The 27,746-nt window shown below is 41.4% G+C and overlaps 1 protein-coding gene across 1 annotated transcript in view; it reads left to right on the top strand.

The window, feature by feature from the left end:
• Positions 1 to 2,355: 2,355 nt before the first annotated feature.
• The window catches only part of adamts3 (ADAM metallopeptidase with thrombospondin type 1 motif, 3), a gene marked incomplete at its 5' end in the record, with an annotated part of 152,332 nt that continues 126,941 nt past the window's right edge, over positions 2,356 to 27,746 (top strand). The window contains 2 exons of the mRNA XM_080003784.1: positions 2,356 to 2,883; positions 20,449 to 20,605. Of these exons, the coding sequence (XP_079859910.1) occupies positions 2,356 to 2,883; positions 20,449 to 20,605 (685 nt within the window). The remainder of the gene's footprint in view (positions 2,884 to 20,448; positions 20,606 to 27,746) is intronic.

Below are 27,746 nucleotides of genomic sequence, written 5' to 3'. Positions count from 1 at the left end.
TTGTGAGAAGTTTGTTTTTCCAAAGTACCTTAGAAAAAGCACTCTCCTCCTATGAAAGCACGCCCACCACTTTGAGAACATTTTGGTGCCTGTTTCCCGAATACTCAGCCCCTTCCTTTTCCCACTGCCTGAGGTTCCTGTGCATTCCACGTGGATCTGCAGGAATAATGGTTTTCCCATTTGCAAATTGTGTTTATAACTGTGGTCGCTCAACACCCCAAAAAACTCCCGCCTCCACCGCCAACGCTTGGTACCGGTGGTGGTGGTGGTGGGCTCTTAAGTTTTTGGGGATCGGGCCAAACAAGATTAAAACATGACTTAACAACTTCCTTTATCCCCTGAGGTTCGAAACACTTAGTGTATGGCATAAAGTAAGTATATAGTATTTTAGGCACCCTTGCAGTTTGAGTGACACTTTTAATTTGAATAATATTCAGTGAACTGGAAGATTTAAAAACTTCATTTCGCGATAGGAATTGAGAAAATGTTTTTCTTTTCAATGGAAATATTTTCAAATTGTGAAAAAAAAAAAAAATGGTGTAATAGCATTTTACTCACCGTGCAGTTTGAGTGTGACACTCGACTCAAAGAATGTTCAGTGAACTGGGCTGTTTGACCCTCCGGTCAGAAATGAGGAGTTTTGAAAGTGTTCCCTTTTTACCATTGGCTTTTCCTCTCAACGATTCAAATCTAAAACTTTTGTGATGTGGTATTTTAGCCGTCCCGCCTTCACGACTTCATAAACGCTTTGAGCTTTGACACTATTAGCAGTGTAAGATGATGAAAACATAAAAGCCCTCTTGGAATGGCCCCCGTAGTACAGTGCAGTACAGCGCAGTACAGCGCAGTACAGCGTCAATAAGGAACCTCTGACTTCATGTAATAACTGGGTATTGGTCCTTTGAGAAACAGGGAAAAAGTAGAGTTTCAGGTTTTTTTGCGGCCTTTGATATATATTTTTTTTCACCCATTGCACAGGTTAAAACCAGAAGCCCTGTGTTTTATTTTTTTATTTTTACATTTTTGGGGGTTTTGACCCAGGGCTTGAACGTTTCTTTCCCCTGGTATTTATATAACCTTCCCAACAAGGTCGTAGCGACTGCAATCCTTATTCCGACGTTACGGGCCATTACAGTGATGGTTGCTGCTGAATTATTTGCTCGACAAAATCATTTTTTTTAATTTGAGGATGCCTGCAGAGCGCGCACGCGAGCACACGCACACGTACACGCACACGCACACACACACACACACACACACACATACACACACACACACACACACACACACACACACACACACACACACACACACACACACACACACACACACACACACACACACATACACACATACACACACACATGTCATTTGTCAAAGTGTATAATTTCTCCCAGAGATGTAATTCTAGTGTTTAACAATACCACCTGTTCTCCGAATGTCTTGTAATCAAAACCTTAGGCACAAATTACAAGGTGCCTATATTCATGTTCCACCTTTACCCCCCCCTCGTCCGTCTATAAACATTTAAAAACTGCTCACGTGCGGTAAAGGAGCCCAACATGCGCCGAAACTTCCCTTTGAACCGAGGACCCGTTTCAGGGGCCATAAACTGCCTCGTGCTGCCGAGCTGAACTGTTAAACTATTCACCGTTCACCCAGCGATGAGATGTGAGAGCAACAGGGCAGGAGGCTCAATAATCCATCACAGCGTAAAAAGAGTGACGGGGAGGTGCCCCCGTTACGCACGGTTGCCCTCATGGCTTTTTAGGTTTCATTCAATAACAATAAATATATAACAATTTGTTTTTCCTTTGGCGAAATGGTGAGAACAGTGGGATTCTCAGTGTGAGAAATACGAGGTGCGAGCCTGTGAACCGGTTGATATGTGAGTCTCACGGTCGAATCTCGAGACTTGACAGCTCTGTAAGACAATTATTAAAAATCTTTTTTTTTTAATAATATTATATTATATTAATATTTTATAATATCATATATTTTAGTAATGCAGGTAATAACCTGGAGCCACAAGTTAATCACTGGACCGTCCGCGCATATATCGCATATGATCGCGGCTATCGAGATTATTATGGAATATGTTATCGAGTATTGGCCCAAGCCTTTTAGTAATGTGGATATGAAGACCAAACCCGGCAGATTAGAGCGCTGATTAGAACAGCCTATGAAGCTCGGAAAAGGACTTTACTGGTACGCAGCCTTAAACACAACATTTAGCTATTTCACCATATTACTATGTGCTAACCAAAATCCCAGACCACAGCTAGTCTCTCGTCACGATGTCGCTCTTGTATTGACTTATCACCCCTCCCTCGGTGATAGCTCACTGTCATCGGCATGCGGTCGTGTAAATCCTCATGGTGTCTTGGCCACGTACTGATCATCCGTCGCCCGTCTCGCCGGTGTGTCCTCCAAACAGGCGTCCTTCGGCGCCGACTGAAGGAGTACGGCCTGGTGACGCCCTTCAGCACCGACTCGCAGGGCCACTTCCTGTCCCACCTGCTGTCCGCCAGCCACAAGCAGCGCGTCAAGCGGGAGGCGTCCCCCGGCAGTGGCGGGCCCGAGCAGCGGCTCTTCTTCAACATCACCGCCTTCGGGAAGGAGTTCCACCTCCGCCTGCGCTCCAACGACAGGCTGGTGGCGCCGGGGGCCATGGTGGAGTGGCACGACGAGGTCCCGGGCGCCCACAACGACAGCGCGGGCGACGAGGCGGGAGTGGCCGCCAACCAGACGGAACCCGACGACGGCGGCGGCGGCAGGGAGAGGATACTGCGCCGCGAGCTCCTCAAGACGGACTGCACCTTCATCGGGGATATCACGGATGTTCCCGGGGCCTCGGTCGCCATTAACAACTGCGACGGACTGGTAAGCCTTTTTCATTCCGATATGTGATGTGACCTTATCAGCCAATCAATGTCAGGGTGCTAAGACGTCCATAACTCCAGGGACGAGCCTTTTTTTACATGGGCGGCTGGCATTTTAAGTGCGCGTTGTACTCGAGATATTCCTCAAGTTGATGGACGCCGTAGCTTTTGTGCGGCTGGTTTGTTACGGGTGAGTGCCTGTCCATTGCTCGCTCCCTGCCAACGCGGTAGTTTTCTTCCCTCCCGGCATTAAACGCGAAATTCCCCTTTGTGCGAGACAACAGTCTGAAGCCCGATCCTCCCCACCACACTCGTAAACCACTTGAGCAGTAATCGTGGGACCGGTCCGGGGCCGAAAGCTCTCGGCTAAGACCGGCTGAAGACCGGACCCACCGCTCAACGCATTAAACCTTGAAATGAAACAAAAGCCAACGCAAAAGAAAGAGTCAATACTGGCGTTCAACGTAGCCTGCCTCATCATCGTCATCTGAGTGCCGCGGCGCGCCAGGCGGCCGCGCGGGTGGAGCGGTGAACCGGGTGCGGCCGTTAAGATCTGTTTAATATGGGGAAGTTACGTTCTAATAATCAGCTGAGGGATTGGAAATACCTGAAGTTTGTATGGATGTAGTGGAGCAGTTTGCCCATCGCAGCTGCACCGAGAAAAACAAACCCTGACACTGACCCCGACACCCCCAAAATCCCCCACCGAGGCACCTGCCGGTCATCCCGTTGCAGCCACTTAAAGTTCGGACGCTCCACTGAGGGGCGTGAGGGTTGAACAAGCGTGAACGATGAATGCGAAGCTGCGGCGAGTTTTGATTTTTTTTTCTCCCGGGGCGTTTGGAGGTTTGTTTTGCCAGGAGTCGCTCATAATCCCCAGGGTTGGTTCCGGAGGACACTGCAGGACGAGTTTCTCTGCAGAAGTTGACTTTTATTCTTTTCACGTTTCACAGTCAGCCGCTCCCGATAATAAGGCGGCGGCGCACGGACAGAAAAAATAACAGCCTTGGCCCTTTTTTGGGGTTTTTTACACACCAGCGAGCAGGAACTGAAGGGAAGAGTGTTCCGCTTCCAGTCAGAGGCCTTAAAAGGCGGCAGCTGGAAAAACATTGAGGTCGTAGGAAGTGCTGCGTAGTAAAAAAAAACAACAACAACAACAACAACAACGACAAAAATTCATTCACAACTTCCTAGAAAAGCGACGGAGAGACGCGCCCGTCCATCCGTTGCAGAGACTTAGGCGCCCAAACGCTTTTGTTTTGGAATATGAGTCAGCCGGTTCCAGATGAGCACCTTCCTGATTCCCAGATTTAGATTAACATCTCAAGGTCTGCAGAATTCAGATTTCTATTTTTTTTCCTCACATGCTTACACGGCGGTAAAAAAGGATCCTTGACCTCTTCCAGGGATATTTTCGTATTCATTAATCAAAATAGTTCAGTTAGTAGTTAGTGTTATTGTACAAATACAAATACTGCCGAGGATATAATGCCATGTATTCAGTGGAACTCAAAGTGATCTTAGTAGGTCCAACCGGGGTTATTCAAATTATTTTGTTAATTACTTTTAATTTGTTAATTACTTTGCGATTTTCTTGGTCTTCGACCTCCGTGGCAAGTGAGTGGAAGAGAAGCGGTGGAATTCAGCGTTTATGAAGACATAACATCAGAGGTTCCTGTGATGGTATTCAAATGACATCGCGCAGTTTTAAAAGGTTTAATTGGAACAATGTTCACCCAGCTTTTGAAATGAAAAATATTCACCCTGCTTTTGAAATGAAAAATATTTACACTGCTTTTAATATGGAAAAAAAACGTTTATCCTGCTTTTAATTTGTTTAAATATTCCATAAACTGGGCTGTTAAAACCTTTTTTTATCAGAAATAGTTATTTTGAAGGTTTTTTTTTTTTTTAATGGCATTACCCTCAAATGATAAAAAAAATCTGAAGGATTGCCTAAAAAGTATTTTAGGCATCCCAAAGTTTGAGTGTGATGCTTTTACAAAAACCTTAGGTCAGAAATAGGAATTTTGAAAAGTGTTTCAATTGCTTTTTCAATGGCATTACCTGTAAAAGCTTCTCGGTTGTGTGGCGGCTGGAAATGTGTTGTGTTGAAACGAGTTATATCTCCAGTTATTTTAATGAGTTACTGCCCTGCTGTACCGTATGCACCTTAACCTCTAATCAGCTTGAGAAACCAAAAAACAAAAAAAACAAACAAACTTTATATTTTTACCTTCCAACTATTTTTTTTATCCCAGCTTCAATCTAAAGGCGTCCGTTAAATGAGGTTTCCCATCTCAGACATGTTCCCTCCACTTCCTCCGTGCACAAGTCAGCTCCCAGTCTTGACTTGTTAATGAATGACAAATTTATCTGTGGAGGTGCGTCAGCAGGAACCCTGCCGGGCAAAATGAAAAGCCCACCCAGAGACATTTCCACATAAAAAAGACACATTGTGTGCATGTACACATGACTTGTGAAAAGAAATATAGATTATTTTTTACGCTTGACCATTTCGTGAGTCTTTGGTTGAGACGTGAAATTCTGTTTTGTGCTTCTCTCCGTCTGTGTTCGCGGTGACAGACATTGACTGCTTGTTGAGTAGAATTTGAGAATGTTGGTTCACACGTTAGTTTTCAAGGTGGTTGCTCTCTGTCTTGCTCGTCTGGAACATTGTTGTTATTTAGTGATTTAATGTGAGAGTGTGCTTGAGCTTTGTGTACTGATGTGGCTGTAAGCACATAGAGCAATGAAAGGCTCTTATACCATGCGGCACTATCCTATACAATGAAACACTATACCAACTGCACTACAGCCCCTTCATTATACTGTGAATACTATACCATACTGCACTATACTATACGATGGAACGCTATACCATATTGAGCTACTGCTCCTATATTATACTGTGAAATATTATACTATATCATACTGCACTATACTATACAACAAAACACAATATCATATTGTACTATCCTAGAGAATGAAACACTATACAATACTAACCTACTGCCCCTATACTATACTGTGATATATATACTATACCATAATATGAAATACTATACTATACAATGAAACACTATATCATACTGTAATATGCTATACTATAAAATGAAAAGCTATACCATACTGACCTGCTGCCCCTATACTATACTGTGAAACACTATACCATACCATACTATGAAATACTATACTATACAATGAAAGACTATAACATACTGCACTATACTATACAATGAAACGCTTTACCTAACTGACCTACTGCCCCTATACTATACTGTGAAATACTATACTATGCTATGCCATATCACCAGATACTTTGAAATTCTATGCTGTACCATACAATACCATACTGTACTCTATACTATGCTATGAAATACCATACCATTCCATGAAATGCTATACTGCATCATTCTATACTATACTATACTATACTATACTATACTATGTTATAGTATATGAATGAAATGAAATACTGTACTAAACTATACTATACCATATAATGTCTACATAAATACTGGTTATTCTCATGCTCGAAATCATAATTCAAAGCAATAAGAAATTAGAGTACGAAAGATTGTATATGTGCATGCATGAAGTACAGTATAGATCAAACGGTGGCTCAGCCCGGAGTCTCTGCAGAAAGAGTGTGAGGTGGAGGAGGTGGAGGAGGTGGAGGAGATGGAGGTCTTTGAAGTGGAGTACTGGTCCCTGGCTTGGTCTAGGTGTGTGTTTTACTGGCTCCCTAATTATAGCCAGCCCTGTCTGGAAGCCTTTACTGAGAGCCGCCATGCTGCTTATCAGCCAGATAACCTCCACGGGAGGTGAGGCATGGTAATCTGCTCTGACCCGAGTGGGCGAACGCCACTGGCCAAGACACTGACAAGACGGAGCGCTCTATTAGTTTGAACTAAAGCACTAAAGATGGAGGCACTGACAGTGGGATACATGGCGTCAGCAAAACCTCCAAGTTGCATTTAATCAAGAGAAATCCAACAAAGTTGTAAGCTTGTTCTTTATCCTAGCGCTGTGATGGCACATTGCGTACAAGTGTGTTTTTTTAACCAAAACCCTTATTTTTCAGTCTTTGGGAGTTGACCCGTGTGAGCAGAGGCAGCCGAATCTTTTAAATTGATTGATTGATCCAGGAAAGCGCTCCTTGAAAAATGTGGTTTGAGCTCTGGACTCTGTCATCCTCCCTAACTGGAGGCTGGGACCTGGATAAAGAATCTAGTTGTTGGGGTTGCAGCATTCCAAGCCAGTTTAGAGAGCAAACAGTAATGGCCAGTCCAACCTCACACCAGTGCTCCCAGACCTCCCAGTGCTCCCACGGGGCCCATTCAGGTCTAATGGAGCCCACTGAGCCTGAGAGCCACTGTGAGACCTTGTAGACCCCACAGTGGAATACTGTCGATCAGGGGCTTTATGTTTTTATATACTTTATTCATCCCTCTGAGGTAGTTCTGTCTCTGCATTTACCCCGTCCCAGTATCTCACATATCGAGGAGCAGTGGGCTGCCACGTAGCGGGGCCCGGGGACCAACTCCAGATGTTGAACCGTGCTTTGCTCAGGGGTATCGGCAGGAGTGTCTTTGGGGTAGGGGGAAGCCGGAGCACCTGGAGGAAAACCCACATGGATGTGGGGAGAACATGTGGACTACATACAGAACCTTGGTTCTTAATGAATGAAAAGGACGCTCTTAAGTCCGACTTTAGTCTGTTTTCTGGGGCAGGTTTAGTCTGTCTTCTAGTTCCTCTATCGCCCGACTTTAGTCTGTGTTCTGGTTCAGCTTTAGTCCATGTTTCGTCTATCTCCTGCTCCGGCTTAATACGTCTTTCGTCTGTCTTCTGGTCCAGCCTCAAGTCTGTCTTTGGTACATCTTTATTCTGTCATTAGTGCATCTTCTGGTTCATCTTCTGGTCCAGTCTGTCTTGAGTCCGTCTTCTGGCCCGTCTTCACAGGATCCCCCCCCGGAAAGCCCCAGCGCCCAGATCCCCCACAAGAGGAACTCTTGAGTTTTCTTGTCTGTTTCTCAAACATTTTACCGTTTATTTCGCTCCCCCTGCCTCCCTCCGTCCCCTCCATGCATGTCATAGCTCAGCGTAGTCAGAGTTAAGATGCGCTGAAAGAAAGCTTTTGAAATGTATACCTTTTATTCTTGTTTCCTCCTCCTCCTCTCTCTACTTTAAACAATTCTGTGTGTGTGTGCGTGCGTGCGTGCGTATGTGTGTGAGAGAGCGAGAGAGAGTTTGCGATACCTTTGTGGCTTTTTTGCGATATATATGTTTTTTAATATTTCAAGTAGAAGGAACAATTTTCCCTTTCATGTGTCTACACTCGGCTCCTCTTTGGAGATCAGTCGTCCCGGTAGATAAAACAAATAAACGACCCTAATCCTCTGATATGAAACATTATCCACCTTTTCAAAAAGCGTGTTATTATTATTTTTTTTTTTTTGCAGCTCACACCCTTGATTGCATGTAATTTTCCTGTTTTTCACCCTGATGTGCATAGGCCTCGAAAATTCTCACGATGGTCTCTTTGAAATCTCTGACCCTTTTCTGACCCCCTTGTTCAGCCCTTCAGTGGAATTAATGGCAGAGTATGGAAATCCACATCTAAAAATCCACCAGAGCAGCTATTTCTCTTCTTTCTTCCTTTCTTTTCAAAGCCTTTTTTGGACGGAAAATGTGTTTGCCTCTCTCTCGCTCCATCTTTAGTCCGTCTTCTGGTTCGTCTTCTGGTCCATCTTTGGTCCATCTTTAGTCCGTCTTGTGGTGCGTCTTCTGGTCCAGTCTTAGTCCGTCTGTAGTCTGTTTTTAGTCTGACTTGTGCTCCATCTTTAGTCTGTCTTCTGCTCCATCTTTAGTCCGTCTCCTGCTCCATCTTTAGTCTTTATTAAGTCTGTCTTCTGGTCCATCTTTAGTCCTCTTTTAAGTCTGTCCTCTGGTCTGTCTGTAGTACTTCTTTAGTCTGTCATCTGGTCCATCTTTAGTTCGTCTTCTTGTCCATCTTTAGTCCCACTTTAGTCTATCTTCTTGTCCAACTTTAGTCCATCTTCTGGTCCATCTTTTGTCCGTCTTCTGGTCCATCTTTAGAGTTTTTTTAGTCTGTCTTCTGGTCCATCTTTAGTCTTTATTTAGTCTTTCTTCTGGTCCATCTTTAGTGCGTCTTTAGTTCGTCTTCTGTTCCATCTTTAGTCCATCTTTAGTTTGTCTTTAGTTCGTCTTCTGTTCCATCTTTAGTCCATCTTTAGTTTGTCTTTAGTTCGTCTTCTGTTCCATCTTTAGTCCATCTTTAGTTTGTCTTTAGTTTGTCTTCTGTTCCATCTTTAGTCCGTCTTTAGTTTGTCTTTAGTTCGTCTTCTTTTCCATCTTTAGTCCATCTTTAGTGCGTCTTTAGTCTGTCTTCTGTTAATCTTAGGGTCTTTATTTAGTCCATCTTTAGTTTGTCTTTAGTTCGTCTTCTGTTCCATCTTTAGTCAATCTTTGGTTTGTCTTTAGTTCGTCTTCTGTTACATCTTTAGTCCATCTTTAGTGCGTCTTTAGTCTGTCTTCTGGTAATCTTAGGGTCTTTATTTAGTCCATCTTTAGTCTTTAGTTCGTCTTCTGGTCCATCTTTAGTCCGTCTTTAGTCTGTCTTCTGTTCCATCTTTTGTCCATCTTTATTACATCTTTAGTCTGTCTTCTGTTCCATCTTTGTCCATCTTTATTACGTCCTTGGTTTGTCTTCTGGTCTGTCTTCTGGTCTGTCTTTAGTCCATTTTTTGTCGGTCTTCTGGTCCATCTTTTACATTTACATTACATTTAGTCATTTGGCAGACGCTTTTATCCAAAGCGACTTACAAGGGAGAATAACATTCAGCTACATTGCGACAGAGATTTGATGCGACTTTTGTCCATCTTCTGCTCTGTCTTTAGTCCTTCTTCAGTCTGTTCTCTGGTCTATCTTTGGTCCGTCTTCTGGTCCATCTTTGGTCCTTCTTCTTGTCTGTCTTTAGTCAGTCTTTGGTGGTCTATTTTATTCACTGTACAAAATCAAAATGGAATGTGTAATGATTTGCTGAAACCGCCCAATACCAAAAGCACTGGAAACTGTTCAGAGTTAATTATATTTTGTCATTTGCACAGCCCACATCCACACACACACACACACACACACACACACACACACACACACACACACACATATACATGTGTGAACAGTGCTCAGAATGCGACCTTAAAAATAACTAACTCACTAACTGAAAGGATCAGTTCCCCAAAAAAACAACCACAACCAGTCTAAACCCTCTAACCCATTTAAACCATTTAACGCTCTATAGATTGTGAAACAGTCACTCAGCCCCGGAGGTCGCTCTGGCTCTGAGGAGATGCCCAGGATATCTGAGCTTCACCAAAAGCGACGGAGCGAGGGAACGGGGGGGGTGAGGGCGGGTGGAAGGGGGTGAGATATGCTAAAGCTCACGGACAAAAGCTAAAGGCGACGTGTGCTCCGCAGCCTCGGAGACATTGAAAGGCAACATGGACGTCTACAGCCTCTGGCACATCTGAGAGGAGGAGCGAGGGAGAGAAGAGTGAGATAAATGCTGAGAAGAAGAGATGGAAGGAGGGGGGGGGGCAGACGGAGAGATGTGAAGAGAGGGGTGAGAGAGATGAGAGAGGGAGAGAAAGAGGGGGGGAAAACAATCTGTTGTAATTATACAGTAGGTTATCTATACCTATCTGTGTGTGTATAGAGGGGCGGAGATGTGCATATACAGAATATTTATACTGGAGTTATTAATTATTTAACAGCAATGCTTACATTTTTCTATTTTTTAAAATATATTTTACAATATATTCACTGCAACTTTAAACGTTCCTGATCAAATTGAACGTGTTATTTTTCTTTTTTTGTATTTCCATTTGCTCTGGCAGAGCAAACGTAGCTTCCCCCAGGTCAATAAAGCTCATTGAGGCGAATTGAGAGAGACGTCCCAAGGAAAATTCAAAGGTTAGATTTAAGGTTTCTTTAAGGTGAACGTGAGAGAGAGAGAGAGAGACCAAAGTAAGGATCCTTTTTGGTTTATTCCTTGAAGCCCCGTGTTGACCCCAGAGCCGTTTTTTATTTTTTCACATTCATGTGTTGAAACATTTTTAATCGTGACCTCCTACCGTATATAAAGGATATAAACCGCCCCCTCCTCACAAGACGGACATTGAGTTTTTATTTCGGGTCCAACCCGCTGCTCCACCGCTCGCTGGGTAAATGTTTGCTCTGGTGGGAGCAGCGGCGGACCCCCAAAAACACGCTGGAACCCAACGGGGGTTAAATTGTCCCGTGTTTTTTGTTTATTTTTATTTTAATCTTTTTTTTTTTAAATTGAAATGGAAGGAGTTTGGTTCCCTGTTTGACCCTCCTCGGTTTTGTGATTTTATGCTTCACTCTCGTTTTGTGTTTGGTTGAGTCAAGGATTTTCTTTTTTTTTTTTTTTTTTTTTTAAGTTGTGTTTAAACGGGATTTTGGGAGGAATCTGCGTTTTGTGAACGTTTTGTGAGATGTTATTAATTACAGTACAATCACACATAGGATAGATATCACAATCACAATCTGTTTATCTGGCCAGGTGCATTATATATAAGAATATATATATATATATATAAGAAATTGCCAAATAAATACCAAATAATTTCCAAGAAATAGCTGAATAAAATTTATAAATAAAATAAAAATACCCAAACATACAAGAAATAGCCAAATAAAGAACAAAAATAGCCAAATAAACAAAAAAATAGGCAATTCAAAAACTAAAAAGGACAAAGACATAGAAATTGCCAAATATACAAAAATAGGCAAACAAATAAAATAGAAATAGCCAAATATACATTTTCCCCAAAAAAAACAAAGTTGAATATACAGATGGATAACAATGGATGAGTAGGTATTAGTTATTACTAAATTATTAGTGTTTTCAATGTGGATTTTCTCAATCAAAAGTGCAAAAAGTGAAAGAAATGAGATTATAACGGGTTTTCAGCGTTTTAAATGAACCACTGGATTGTTTTAAATACAAAGTTCATTCAAAATGGCCAATTCCAGACTCAATCTTTTCCCTCTCTCTCCCTCTTTCTCTCCCTCTTTCTCTCTTTCGACCTCTCTACAAATGAACTTGTGTGTATCCCCCCTTCTTTAATGTTCCTTTAAAGGATGAAAATGGCCGAAAAAGCCGACGATGACGAAGGTTTGCACACATTTCCAAAAAGCAAACACACCTTTGAACAACACGCCGGGTGAAAGGTGCCAGTGTGTCCTGCCTCCTCAATCCAGCCCTCTTTTCAGCCCGCTTTTTTCTTTTTTTCCCCCTCCCTCGCTCCTTAAGAAGTTTGGGACTGAGAGAGGCTGTTTTTTTGGGAGCGGGAGGCCTCCGTGTGTTTTCCTTGGCAGAGCAGCGCTGTCTGGGCCGGGGATATTAAAACCCTGTCCATTGGAACACACAGGGCCTCGTCCTCCATTTTTTATTTATATTTTTTATTTTTATTTTTATTTAAACATTCTATTGTCTGTCCTGCCCTTTTGACTTATTATGGTATAAATAATAATAACTATTAATAAAAATAATAAATAGATGATAAATTAATTAAAATTAATGTCGTCCTATAGCCATTGTGGGTCTTTTTATTATTACTATTTATTATTATTATTATTATTATTATTATTATTATTATTATTATTATTATTATTATTATTATTGTTATTATATATATATATATTTTTTTTTTTAATTTATTTATAATAATAGTAATAATAATTATTATTATTATTGTTATTATTATTATTATTATTATTATTATTATTATTATTGTTAATACTTTTATTACTATACTTCTAATGTGATTGTTTGAAGTTAAATTCTCCCCAAAAAATTTGGTATGTAGTATTTGCGTTTGCTCTTTTAAAGAGGCAGGCTTTTAGACACAGTACGGTAGGAATTTTTTAAATCTTTTAATATTGGGGGGAACAAAGTTGTGATATTAGATTAGATTAGATATTTTGTGAAAAAAGCCCAAAAATATTTAGGCTGAAGTGTATGTATGTGAGAAGAATTTTTTTTATGCTCAATTCTGCTGCTGGACTTGACTGCCTTTTTCAACATGGATGTAGTTCTACTGTAATATAATATACTGTAATACTACAATACCCTTTTCTGTACAAACAAAATCAATAACAAAGATGCGTTTTGGCCATGATGCGAGCCGCCAGGAAGGGGGGCTCACAACCAGCCGAGGAGCTTTTATCGTCCAGCCTTGCCGATACGGTTTAGGCGTTGTGAGGCGAAAAATCAATGGAGCGCTTTACCGCCGTGCGCTGGCCCTCATTGGGAAGATCCACATGAAACAGCTCAGCCCATGCACCTTTAAGTAAAGGCCCAGAGGCGAAAAAAAACAAAAACAGTGGATATAGCTCCTGCGGCCGCCCAGACACTTCCCTACGTCAGCGTTTTCCAACCGTTCTGCCATGAGAGGTGACTTGCCAAGTGAAAAGTAATGTGTTGCAAGATCAAAAATTCCAAGGCTACGCTAATTCATCTGTTTCATCGGTTCCAGATGGAATATCAGCTGGAATAGTTTGTCAGAACAAGCTCAATAGTATTGTGATTAGACTATTCGGACTATTAGTCCAGGTGAAAGGTTCAACCTTTTTTTAAGATTCGGTTCTTGACGACTCACTTAGTAAAACGAGTTGTTCCATTTTCCGACTTGTCGGTTCTGTTTGGAGTTCCTCCGAAACAAGCTCCCCACACCATGTCTCAGCCTGAACCAGCTCTGCTGTGAGAAATCTTTTCAAATTCCACTTAAAAAAAAAAAAATAATAATAATAATGGAAACTAGCTCTTCTGTTGCAAGATCAAAATGGCAAAGATCCACAAATGCATCTATTTCTTGAGTTCCAGTTCCAGCTTTGCTTTCATCAGAACAAGCTCAAGTTTCACTCTGAAAGTGAGAACTATTAGCAGTGACGAAAGGTTCCACTCTTTTTTTTGGGATTCGGTTCTTGACGAGACACTCGGTAAAGAGTAAAGAGTCGTCCTCTGGAACTCATTTGTTCATTTGATTTTGTTGATGAATTGATCCAAGTTATCCCTTCCCTCCTGTATCTCTGAGGCTCAGTCTGGTGATCCTGTGGACCAGCATTTTGGAAATTGATCGGTCAAGTTGAGCAGTGCCCCTGGTACCTGGTACTCCCAGCCAGTACCTCCCACTGAAAACCCGGTGGAAGGGTCGGTCGGTTGATCCACCAGACCAGCACGCAATCTGCATTGTTCCCCCTGCATCCCAGGTTCAGGTTTAAATCAGTCACGTCAAATATTAATTATGCCAAATTCATAGAACTTTGGTCTTTTTCCTTGGACTTTGATTCAGTCCTCAGTTATTTTAAGTTTGTGAGACAAACATTCACTCTTTTGCCAGAGTGACGCCTGGCTCCCGAGTCATTTACAAGATTTGTTCAATACGACCGAATCGTCCATGTGTCTTTCATCACTGACCATAAACCACAATTCTGTGGTTTTGTGACATTTCTAGTGCTCAACAGGATAGTGGGATAGTGCTGTGGGATTATTTCATTGTATAAAATTGTGCTGTGTCAGAAAAAAGTTTTGGGAACGCTGCTCCCCGTATTGTTTGGCCGCTTGATATCGTGGTCTGAAATCAGATAGCATACCGTCATTGGCGATACACAAAAGGGAATGCCTCGTAAATGTTTAAATCCTCCGGTATTAAACGGCAGCTGATGCATTTTACTGTTAAGGGTGCAGATACATACCAGATACCACCTCCCCACCGCACTTTATCAGTTTGACGTCAGTCTGGCCCCGATCAGGACGGGTTACGCAACAGGCGGAAAAATATGTTTCCAGACATATCAGCCCCCTTTCCTGGTATTCCACTGTTAAAAAAAAAAAAAAAAAAGGAGTAAGGTCTTGTCATGCCATTTGTTTCTTTTTTTGCTGTTTGCCACAATCTGCTTTGACCTCTTCACGTTAAATTAATTATCGAGTATCGATGCAGCGTGAGGTTCATATTTTATTCAGAACAAGCGATGAATGAGTGCGTTCGGAATAATAAATAACCTTAAATAACCCTGTTTGCTGCGCTACATGACCTGGGCTCCACCCGTTCCTCTGGAGGTTGTTGAGGTTCGGCCTCTGTAACAAGTTGCCGTCTGCCATGACGCCAGAGAAGGTGCTGCAGTACTATGGCTCACATTGGAAATTATTGGATGGGGGGGACGGGACATAAGCCTTCAGCGATGCTCTCAGCTGGTATTGATCTGCAAATATACAGAATGATCTATTATTGGGACTTCAACACTTCAACGTAACTCACTGCATCACAATCACAATCTGTTCATTGAGCCAAGAGCGTTTTCATCTGCCAGCAATTTGTCGTGGTAGTCGTTAGTCGGGGCGGTAATGGAGACGACTGGGGGCCGCTGCCTCTGCATTTGGGTAAAATATAAACATCTGCAAAAGATAATCCAGGTTGGATGATCCACTGGCGGTGTGCTGACCGTTCCAGTGTGTGCAGACGGGCCTTGGTCGGATGCGGCTGCAAGGCCAATTATTCAGCAGCAAAGTGAGAATCCACGCTGACACCCACGATGTTTAAAATTTAGGATGTCGAAGGGATTTCTGCCCTGCAGGTGTAAGATAAACCCTGACAATGAGACGGGGGAAATGCTCTGCGCAAAGAAGCTTTAGTCAAGATGGAAGATGTAAAAAATAAATATATATTGTAAAGCGTACTGCGCGGGATTTCATATTACCTCTTATTTCTAACACGTCAGTAACCAGCATGGCAACAGCCTGATGATCACCACTCCATGGCTGGATCAGTAAAATATGGCATAATTAAACTATACACTGTTTAAATGTTGATGTAGATATTGATTAGAGTACATCTGTATTTTGAAATAATATTCATTGCACTCGTTCATGGGGCTTTTATTTTATAATAATGCCAATCTGGTACCGATGTTTACATTTATTATTTACATAGATGACAGAGATTTACATGACAACAACAATGATGATGATAATAATAATAATAACAATAATAAAAATAATAATTATTATTATTATTTATTGTTATTGCTGATTATTATTTATGGAAAACAATAAGTAAATTGTTTTGGTAATTGTATATAAGCATATGATCGATAGTCCTATATAAGAATCTTCAGCAGTATAAATCACCATACAGTTACTGCTCCTATGACCTATGACCTTTGACCTCATTGGCCCTGTGTGGTTTGACTTAGGGGGATTGTGCTTGAATTCCCAGGTTTCAGTTGGATGATGACAGGTGATGGCATCATCAAAGTGTTTTGCTAAAGACACTGTTCTCTTTGAAGACATGAAACAACCGGCTCTCAATAGTGACTTAGTTTTATATATCTATGTATGTGTGGATATATACAAGTGTGTGTGTGTGTGTGTGTGTCTGTGTGTGTGTGTGTGTGTGTGTGTGTGTGTGTGTGTGTGTGTGTAATATCCTTGCATTAGGTTGTTTTCATATCCTCTAGCTGTCGCTCATCTATCATATCAGATTTCATATTCTTATGCTTATGCTCCGCAGTAGAATGTTGCAGGGAGTTAGATGTCCTTCTCTTCCCGTATTCATGCTGCTACTGATGATTATTTTACAGTTCTTATCTTTGCAATATCTGAACTCCGAAAGGGCTTGAAATTGGTTGAAGGATAGGTTGGCCATTTTTTCAACTAAAGCCTTATTATAAATATATATAGTATCTACAGTTATTGTCATTTAATAATATGGAATGATATGCATTGCCAAGCTTTAAATGGCATAGTCTTTTATTCACACGATACATTGGTTAACCAATTATTGAGATATTAAAATGTGATTTGATCAATTGATTCCATTAACTGATGAACTGTTTCACCTCTATTATATTCTGTAGGCACCCCCGCTATGTATATATTTTTTAATTTTCTCAGTCACTAATATTATTAGTGACTGAGAAAATGAAAAAATAGACTTTATCTATGTAGTTTTTGTCTTTTTACACACGCTGTTCTGAGCAGATGCTGTTTGGATACTGTAGATAGAAACAACAAACCTAAAAATTAACTAGAAGATTGAAAAAAATGGCAATATACAATAAACCTATAAAAATAAACCTATAAACAATACAAATAAATACAATAAAAAAAACAATGAATAATGACAACTCGGCAATATACAATAAAAAACAAATATGCAATAAAAATAAACCTGTGTTCCAATGAGCAGCTATTGTGAACAAAGTGGTCGTGTTGGTAAACATTTCTCAGAACAAACTGATCGTTTTAGCCTTTAATATTGTTCTATCCATCCATTCCAGCATATTCCTGTTTTTCTCTCTGTATGAAATCCTATATATCCACTATAGTTTGAGAGGTTCGTGTTCTCCCGGCCAGCACTGGGATGGATCCAGTGCCAGTGCATTCTGGGAGTTCAGACTGAAATCTGTGTGTGTGGTTTGGCTGCAGAGCACCATGAGTGTACTCGCCAGGACACTGGCAGAGCAGCAGAGCAGAGCTGGACGGACCCAAACACACAGTCAGTCCATATCCAAAAAAACACGTATGGTGAAACTCTGCCCGTTGAATCCTGAAAACATTGATTTTCATGTTCCACCTCCTTTCATTGTTGACCATTTGAGGATGGATGGATGGATGGATGGATAGATGGATGATTGATGATTGATGAATGGATAGATGGGTGGATGATGTGGGATAGATGGATGATAGATGAATGGATAGATGGATGGAGAGATGGATGCTGGATGGATTGACATATGGATGAATGGATGGATGTGCAGTACAAGTATATATAGATGATAGATAGATAACAGATGGATGATTGATGGATGGATAGATGGACGGGTGGATAGATGGATGGTAGATGGATAGACATATGGATGGATGAGTAGATGGATAGATGGATAGATGGATGGATAGATGGATGGTAGATTGATAGACATGGATGATGGCTAGATGGATGGGTGGATGGATGGATGGATGGATGGATAGATGGATGATAGATGATTGATGAATGGATAGATGGATGGATGGATGGATAGATGTGCAGTACAAGTATATATAGATGATAGATAGATAACAGATGGATGATTGATGGATGGATAGATGGACGGGTGGATAGATGGATGGTAGATGGATAGACATATGGATGGATGAGTAGATGGATAGATGGATGGATGGATGGATAGATGGATGATAGATGATTGATGAATGGATATATGGATGATAGATGATTGATGAATAGATAGATGGATGGATGGATAAATGTATGGGTAGATGGATAGACATATGGATGGATGATAGATGGATGGGTGGATAGGTAGACATATGAATAGATGGACGGATGGATAGATGTATGGGTAGATGGATAGACATATGGATGGATGGATAGATGGATTTGTGGATAGGTAGATGGATGGATGGATAGATGGATGGTAGATGGATAGATGGATGGTAGATGGATAGACATATGGATGGATGGATGATGGATGGATGGATGGATAGATGGATGGATGGATGGATAGATGGATGGATGGATAGATGGATGGTAGATTGATAGACATGGATGATGGCTAGATGGATGGATGGATGGATGGATGGATGGATAGATGGATGATAGATGATTGATGAATGGATAGATGGATGGATGGATGGTAGATGGATAGACATATGGATGAATGGATGATGGATAGATGTGCAGTACATGGATATATTGATGATAGATCGATTGACAAAAGGATGGCTGATGATGGATGGATAGATGGATGGATGGATAGATGTATGGGTAGATGGATAGACATATGGATGGATGGATAAATGGATGGATGGATAGATGTATGGGTAGATGGATAGACATATGGATGGATAGATGGATGGATGGATAGATGGATGGTAGATGGATAGACATGGATGGATGGATGACGGATGGATGTGCAGTCCATGTAGATAGATAGATGACAGATGGATGGATAGATGGATGATAGATGGATGGATGGTAGATGGATGGTAGATGGATAGACATGGATGATGGCTAGATGGATGGATGGATGGATGGATGGATGGATGATTCGTTCATTTTTTTTCTTTCATCCCGCGATCAGATAATGTCAGATGTTTCTTGAAAGAAAAAAAGAAAGCAAAAGAAAGAAAGAAAGAAAGGGAGAAGGAAAGAAAGGAAGGGACATTTAAATGTTTCTTTTCTCATGAAACACTGATTGAGCCATCTTCCCACACAGTTCCCGGCCGATCGGTCCGTCCGTCCCGTCTCAAAGAATACCAAATAACGATCTGGGGTTTTTGGGTTGATTTTTCTTTTTTCCTTTTCAAGATTTTCTGCCTTGTTATCCATGTCAATTTGTCTGTAATGGGAAAAAAACTAAACAAAAAAGGAATCAGGATTCCCCGTTTCTACGGTTTCAGTAAAACTGCACAGCGAGATACTGTATTTGTCCTATTTGATGCTTGTTTGGAGGCGTTGCTATAGCATTCCATGTATAGGTCTCTATATATTTGTATAATATCCTCCTGCATACGTAACTGTAAAGCTCATGAGGTTCAACAGCAGCACATATAGGTATATAAAAAAAAGGACAGTCACGTCTTTAAATGCTTTCTATGCATGTTTGGTAAAACAATTTGTCCTAAAAACGATAGACGGTGAATATAAAAGAGTTTATTATCTCCATAATCATTTGTCCATTGCTGAAGATCTCTGCTGCGGCTCAAAGACCTTCTTTTCTTTTTTTAGTCCCAAACGATTATACTATACCGTATCGTCTGAAAGAACAGCGGTGAATGGAAATATGATAAGGTGTCTCCGCCTCAGCTGGGGCCTTCACCTTAAACCGCTCCCGTAATTCCCAAAACGGCTCCGCGATCGGCGCGGTTAACTGGAAAAGAGCAGGGATTTGGTTTTCAAATAGATGCTGATGTGTGGAGTTCAGCTAAGTTAAAAGGACCAAGGACAGACATTAAATAATGCATCGTTTTTTATGTATTCCATATTTAAAATCACCTCCTGTTGGCAGTTCCCAATGACCGCGGTCACCGCAGGCCCTGAATCGGTGTTTCCCAAACCCTTTTTTCTTTTCTTTCAAAATGAAATAATCCCATGGCACGACACCACTGCCCTGTTCACCACTAAAAACACCAGAAGCTCCTAGAACTCTGCTTGTTGTTGTTATTATTAAGACCAACTCAAACGCAAACGATTCATTTGCAGCGAACAATTCTTTTAAACCTTTATTTTTTTGACTCTCGTTCGTCGTTCAGGAGGTTGTCCTTCGCACACCGTGCGTTACGCCAACTGAACCGGGAGTCAGAGAAACCCAGCCACAAATTTCACTGAGCGACTCGCCACGCACCCAACTCCTCCAAAGATGAGTCCCAGCTCACGAGGGATGACCGCCGCTTTCCGGGTGGAGCCTGTTCTGCCGTTCTGAACCCCTCCGTCTTTCCCGCGCACCTCTCCGCAGGCCGGGATGATCCGCACCGACTCGGACGAGTACTTCATCGAGCCCCTGGAGCGAGGGACCCAGGAGCTGGAGGACCTGGGCCGGGTCCACGTGGTCTACCGCAGGTCGGCGGTGCTCCAGGAGCCCTCAGATGCCTCCTTGGACTACCAGCTGGAAGGTAGGATGGACCAGTGCTTCCCCCAAATCCCATCACACTAGAGCACTCTCCTGTCAACCAAAAAAGAAACAGTCACAAACTTGTAGAACTGTGCTTATTATGTTTGATTGGCAACTAACAGTTAGTGAGGCAAGATTTGCGAACGATTCGGTCATAGCGAATCTTTTCAATGACTCGGCAGTCGGGAGTCACTCCGCGTGTGGGTGAGACTGAATTTTTGATTTTATTTGATTGAAAATGAACACTGAGGATCAGTTAATTCTGGTTTGAGGTGATTGGACCAGAGGTGTTTCATGAGCGCAGGACGACATCACTGGAGCGTCGCGCCGTGTTTATCGCCACTCTGCACCAATCACAACATTCAAACTCAAAAGCCGTTTTTATAGCTTACATGAAGCTTGTGCTTTTCATTTACATTTCCTGACTTGTTTTTAAGGACATTTTTCATATTTTTTCTCTCTGGGTTTCTATTGATAACGTATTTCTTAAAGTTTTAGCTTGCATTTTTTATGTCCATTCTCTTTTGATTTATTTTCCTGCTCCCATGTACCATATAATTCCATCTGTATGCTTGTGAAGCACTGAAAGAGATGAATTATGAATGTTGAATGAATAATGAATGGACATCAATGGAACACATTATGGCATTATTATTGTATTTGATACAAAGTAGCCGCTTGGGAACTTGTAATGCGTTGCTATGGCAACGCACTGTCTACGTCTGTTGTTCGGGGGAATCATACGGGAAGGGTCGTGTAGGAATCCCAGCCGTGTGATATTGTGAAATACTAAGTAAACAGTGCTTGGACATTGTTTTTTTATATTCGCATTAGAGTACTTTTTTGCATCAATACATTCTAATATTGACACGTGAGTTGTTTGTGTCTCCATAGTGCCAGTGATCCAAAAATAGCACATCCGTTTTGCACCGTAAAAATAAATGTGTCATGGGAGTTTTCTTCTTCTGTCCGAAGAGATTTTTTCGTTGTATTTATTGAAGCCAAAAGAAGTGCATTGCCAATAAATTTACATTCAGTCATTTATCCTTAATGCTCTTCTGTCCAAATGGTCTCACAATAAGTGGATTTTCAGCACGGTCGGTGAGGGTCAGCAAAGCGCTCAATGGGAAACATCAGATTCCTCTTGGAAGGGCGAAGCAGGGGACGCTTCAGTGCAAACAACTTCAGAAAGGCTCCACCAGCAGTTCTTCTGTCTGGACGGTAACATTACTGCCTGGAAACTGCTTTTCAATTATATTGTGTTTTTCAGCAACCAGTGAAACACACACACACACACACACACACACACGTCCCTGGGATCCTCCATGTTCCAAGATGTTGTTTTACCGCAGAGAAATGTGGTAACGCCCTGTACTGTACATCAGAGTGGCTGCTTCAGAAGACATTTAAAAAAATGTATTATTAAAATCTTTCTTAAACCTGTTTTAAATTGTTTTAAACATTGTTTTAAACCATAGTTTTTCTTACTTTTTTTGTTTGCCTTTTATCTGTTGAGCATTTTAAAACCAGTGGTGTGAATGGTGCTTAATGAATAATAATCAATATTGTTATATAATATATAATGACATAATATTAATGAAACCTAATTAATAAATAATAAATAATAACAACTATTATTATTATGCATTGTTCTTATTGTAATTATTAGTGTTATTATTATTATTATTATTATTATTATTATTATTATTACTATTATTACTACTATTCATTTGAAAATACCTTCCAAATACCCGTTTTGACAAGTCGCAAATAGCGACTTGGTTATTTCCAGACAATGTAATACTTTCGAATGCCTTTTTAAACGTTTTATTTTTTCCTGTTTTGTGTAAAACTTTAGTAATTTATTTATTTATTATTTTTTGCTCGGCTCCCTCTGGCTTTGGCTGTGGGATAATACGGTGCAGTCTGCCACCAACAATTTGCCAGCATGACCAGCAAGATCCAAAACGGAGAGATCATCTTATAAACTCTAATTGAGCATTTTGGACTATAATCAGGCAGTAAAGGGTGAGTCAGCATTTTCACTTGTCTTCTTTTATCCTTTATTTTATATTTCTCCTCTAAGACTCGAGGAAAGCTGAAATGCAGTTAATGAGCAGGAAATGTTGTATTTAGAGCCTGGCCAACGCCGCCTCAGCCCCGCTGGCTCATCGGGGTTGCCAGGTCCGGCGCACAGTTCGGTGGAATGGCAACCCTTCACTGGGCAGCACTGAACTGGACTGCAGACAACCCATTGCAGTTTGAGACTAGACATCATTCTCCATGTCCGTTTAGGTTACATGGTTGACGTATTTAATGCTTGGTCGCTCGTTTCTGTGTGTCTGTCGATTACTCGGAGCTTTAATCGAAACAGCTTTCTACTCATTACGTTTGATACTCATTAAGCCAATGTTTTACACTCGATCAAATACAATCATATAACATATAACGCAGAATTGCTCGACTAAATGTTCTGCCTGTGATAATAATCCATTGCAGGAGTACTGGTACGCCCAAAATTTCGCCCCCAGAATTGTGGGATAATATCATTGAAGGCGCTGACTGTAGTTTTGGAATTTTGGTTTTTATCGTTGTCCGATACAGGCAGATGAGCCGGCTCTTCCATGTACTCCGTTTGCTGCTGTTGCAAGAGTGTAGAGAGTTCAAAGATGTGTAGCCGTGAGGAATGTCATTTAGAAGACAGATTTTGGAGGAATTCATTTGGAACATTTGCATCATATGGGTGTGGTCAAACACAAGAAACACGTCTTTTTCTGTCAATTACTAATTACCTTGTAGTTTTTCATTGCTTGCAACGCGTACTGTAGGTCCAAGGACATGTAGGGACTCGGTTCGGTGGTGTCGGGCAACGCTTGACTTGTCGTCCTCCGTCCTCCATCTTGGATTCCCCGCAAAGACTACGTGGCGACAAATGCCGCGGCGGTGGCGATGAATGGTTCCCCAGCTGCACACTCTCCGACTATCAATTCCCAAAACGCCGCCCTCCTTCCAGTCGTCAAGACGTGGAAAGTCATTGAGGTACGTGGAGGTCACCCGGGGGGGGGGGGGGGGGGGGGTTAGTGCTCCACGGTCCCATTAATTACCCGACAGAAGAACAAAGAGATTAAAAGAGAACAACAAGGTGTTGACAAAAGGAAAGAAGAAGCCGGAGGCGCGAGGGGGGACGCGACGCAAATATGAAATTGTCGGAGGAAAGCTGTTTTTTAATCAAGGGGATTAATAAAGGAAAGGATCTGAGGGTGGTGCAGTCCGGAGGCTCCAAACCGCTTCCCTTCAGACAGGTTTTTGTCGGAACACCATAAAAAAAAAAGAAAGAAAATGATGATGATGACGATGATGAAAAGCGTCGTCGGCGTGTTTAAACAAGGCCACGCCGACAGCGAGCCGGGGAACGCTAAACGCAGCTTCCTGCCGCTTTGATATCGCCGTGCAGAGCCGCCAAGATCACTGACAGCTCGCGAAACCCTGATAGGCCTGGACCGCTTAGAAAAGAAAGTGAAATCGATGTTTCATGACCGGCGTTGCAGTTTGATTTGAAATGGTTTTGAGATTGCGGGCAGTCTTGGATGTAATTGAAAAGACTTGGAAAACAGTAATGCTCAACGGGAGGCAGGATCACACCTCACTGATGCACCTCATACACTTTAAAGTTCTGAGATTTAAGGGTTTTGATGGCTCGGAATGATTGTAAAGAACTTTTTGACTTTGCCTATTGAAAGATGCGTAAGCTTTCTATACTATTTATCATCATTAAAAAGCCCAGTGCACACTGACTAGGAGACATCATTCTTACCATAACCTGTCCACTGACCTTAATCAGGGTATTGAGTGCATGTAAACGCACTGGTTGTTCCCGGTTGATGCTTCATGCAGCGCTGGTGCTACCGTAGCCTCAGAGTAGTCTAATAGAGGGGTTCTTAAACTGTGGATTTCATTTTATTTTTATTTCTTATCAATTCATTATTCACAAAATGACATTTCAGATATTGTTTCTCTCAGTTAAATGATTCGGTAGATGCACAGTGAATAACTCGTAGGCTACATTTTCCCTAAGAGAGACTCAGAGACACAGCACGCAGCAGGAAAGGAGACTCTTTGCTGTCAGAGAAGCCGCTGCTGCGCTGTCTCTCTGCGCAGCATGCAAGGGAGTAAATGTCAATATGATAGAAATATGTATTTATTATATACTTATTATATATTTATTATTACATATTATTATTATTATATATTTGAATTTACAAGCTTCAACCGATCAAAATGAGGGGCATTCCATCTGGTCGCGGGACAGTTGGTCAAAATGCAGGACTGTCCTGCACAAGTCGGGACTTTTGATCCATCGAGCGATGTGGACGATGATGGGATGGAGAGTTACATAACAGCTCATTCAATATAATGTTAAGTATATCACAAACCATAGCGGCGCAAATTACATTTTTTACGGCACAAATCGGCACAAACGCAGCACGAATGGCAATGGTATCATTCAAATTGTAAGCACGGGGGGGGGGCAACTCCACAGAGGTTTGCACGTGTACTTAACTATGATGTTGTTGGATCGAACGAGTCAGAATGACGGGGTTGCGAGACTTTCTGACTTTTTCCGGCGCCGCCAGCCGAAAAACTATGAGAACCCCTGGTTAATATATCGTTTGGGGAGCTTTGGCAGATTTCTTGTGTGTATTCATTCATTTTGACCGCTCGCTTGTTCCTGCTGAGGTATTGGAACCCCCTGGCCCCGTGCGGTTCCACTCGTATCCATGGAGATTAATTCTGTCCAAATGTCAACTGACAGAGCCAGGTCACCGGTGGTAGGCTATTACACTACATCTCTAGCTCCAAAGCAGCGCCGTCCACCCCCTTCTCCACCTCCTTCTAGCTACTGTATCCACCCGGCTATCACTCCATTCTCTGCCACCTTTTCCGAATCTGTCCGTCCTGTACATCCCTGTCGACACCATTGCCACCAGTGCTCTAGTGCTCCATTTTCTTACTCGCCTCGACAATTGTCAACACTCATTAAGTACGCGACACCCGAGATAGAGGAATCATATTTTCCATTTAGCCTTGCCAGATTTTTTTTCAGGGGTTGGGCATAACAAAAAATGTCCATCAGTTTCAAAACAAATCATTCCCATTTGCCCACATCACCTCCCCGACCCTCTACCTCGCTCGGCCAGCAATTCTGAGAAAAAAGCTTTTGTCAGTGTCGTTTGAGAAGTATCCATCCGTCATTCTGATTGTGCGAGAGAGAGAGAGAGAGAGAGAGAGAGAGAGAGAGAGAGATTTAAAAGTGGCATTTATTTAAATGTTTGCAGCTTTTTACAGAGCTTCAACTAAAACAAGAAAAATGAAAGACAAAAATAAAAAGGATAAATAAATAACAACTGAAATTATCGAGCGAGAGAGAGTGGGGCCCCATCACGTCCCCATGCGTTCCTCTAAAATAAAGACAATAAAAACATTGTGCAATGCAAAAAAAAAAGTACAGTGCATAACGGGGACGCTCTCTCAGTCATTCTCAATTGTATTCCCAGGGTTGCACGATGACGTTCTGTTGTGCTTACATCTCCAGAGCATAATAATGAGCACCATTACAGGTACTACGTGTATACCCTCACATAGTTTGCCGTGCAGTATATTAAAATAACACTGTTATACCACTATACTATATAAGTACATAGGGATAGTTTATCCTTTATATTCTGTATACCTAGACCAATAACAAAGAATCACATTTGAATATTCTGTATATTTTTATATATTTGGCTCTTTCTGTTCTATATTTTTTGGCTATTTGTGTATATTTGGCTATTTTTATTGTATTTATTTTATTTTGTATTTTTTTTTTTTACCCTACTTTTTATTCTATTTGATTTTTTTCTTTATTCATTTTTATTTATTCAAATGCTAATTGTCTGTAGAGAAACGCACCAATCTCCACCATCACAAAAACCTCTGTGTAAGTAATAGAGAGAGAGGGAGTGGCACGAGTTGGCATGTCATGTTTGATCCCCGGCTTCTATCTTTTATGTGCTGTGAAAGCCAGAATCTGGGTGGCAGCAGTGGACAGATGTAAAGCTCGGCCTCCGGGGCATCTGACCAAAAAATGGTTCTTGATGACGCGTCCCAGGACAATAAGTCAATCTGTCACAGAGCCCTGAGCAAAAAGGCAAAAAGGCTCATTCTCTGCTGTTCTGTATGAGGGAGATGGATGGAGGGACGGATAGATTGAGGAAGGGCTGGATGGATGGATGGATGGATGGATAGGTAGGTTGGTAGGTACTGTATATGAGTATCTGTTGACCCCTTAAATAGATACTGTCTTCATCCCCATAGGAAAATTGCCGTATTGCAGCAGCTCACATTAAAACAAAAAGGCAATAATAAAACACAACAACATTAAAAATGGCAATGTGCAATAAACCTAAAATTAACTACAAAAAAAATGGCAATAAACAATTGACCTAAAATAAACAAGAAGCAAGAAAAATGCTTGCAATTTACAACAAACCTAAATAATAACAATAAAAAAACTGACCTAAAATGAAAATTTTAAGTTGACTGACAATTTAACCTAAATAAGTAAACAAAAAATCGAATAAATCTTATGAATGAGACCTTGAGTCTCCCCTTTCAGCAACGTTATTCTCACTGTTATAAAAATAAAATTGATAAAAATGGGAAATGCAGCATGTATGCATTTACTGTATTTATATGTACTCTGAGATTCAGAGAGGGACATGGACGTGTATTGCTGTAGGAACTATGGAAAATGACCAATTACCATTTAATTCAATTCCCATTTCAGAGGAGTTTCCAGGTTGCCTCTCTCGCCTCTGTGTGGGAATGGCGCTTGTTATGGCTCCAAACAACCATGGACGCTTATTCTGTTTTCCCAGGAAACATGTTTATGTGATGGGAGACCCCGGGGAAACAAATATAAGCCGCTGGATTTCTGCCACCATTAAAAATAAAAAGCGCTAAGAACCTCCCAGCATGTCTGTTCTTTGAAATATAGACCACAAAGGATCTAATATATTAAACAAAAAGTTTGAAAAATACAATAGAATAATAATACTATTAGGCAGCAAGTGAAAAGTCAGTTGTTGAAGTTGATGTGT

Source organism: Zeus faber, assembly GCF_960531495.2.
Source record: "Zeus faber genome assembly, chromosome: 7".
Lineage (NCBI taxonomy): Eukaryota > Metazoa > Chordata > Actinopteri > Zeiformes > Zeidae > Zeus > Zeus faber.
This window is presented reverse-complemented; position numbering and strand designations above follow the sequence as displayed.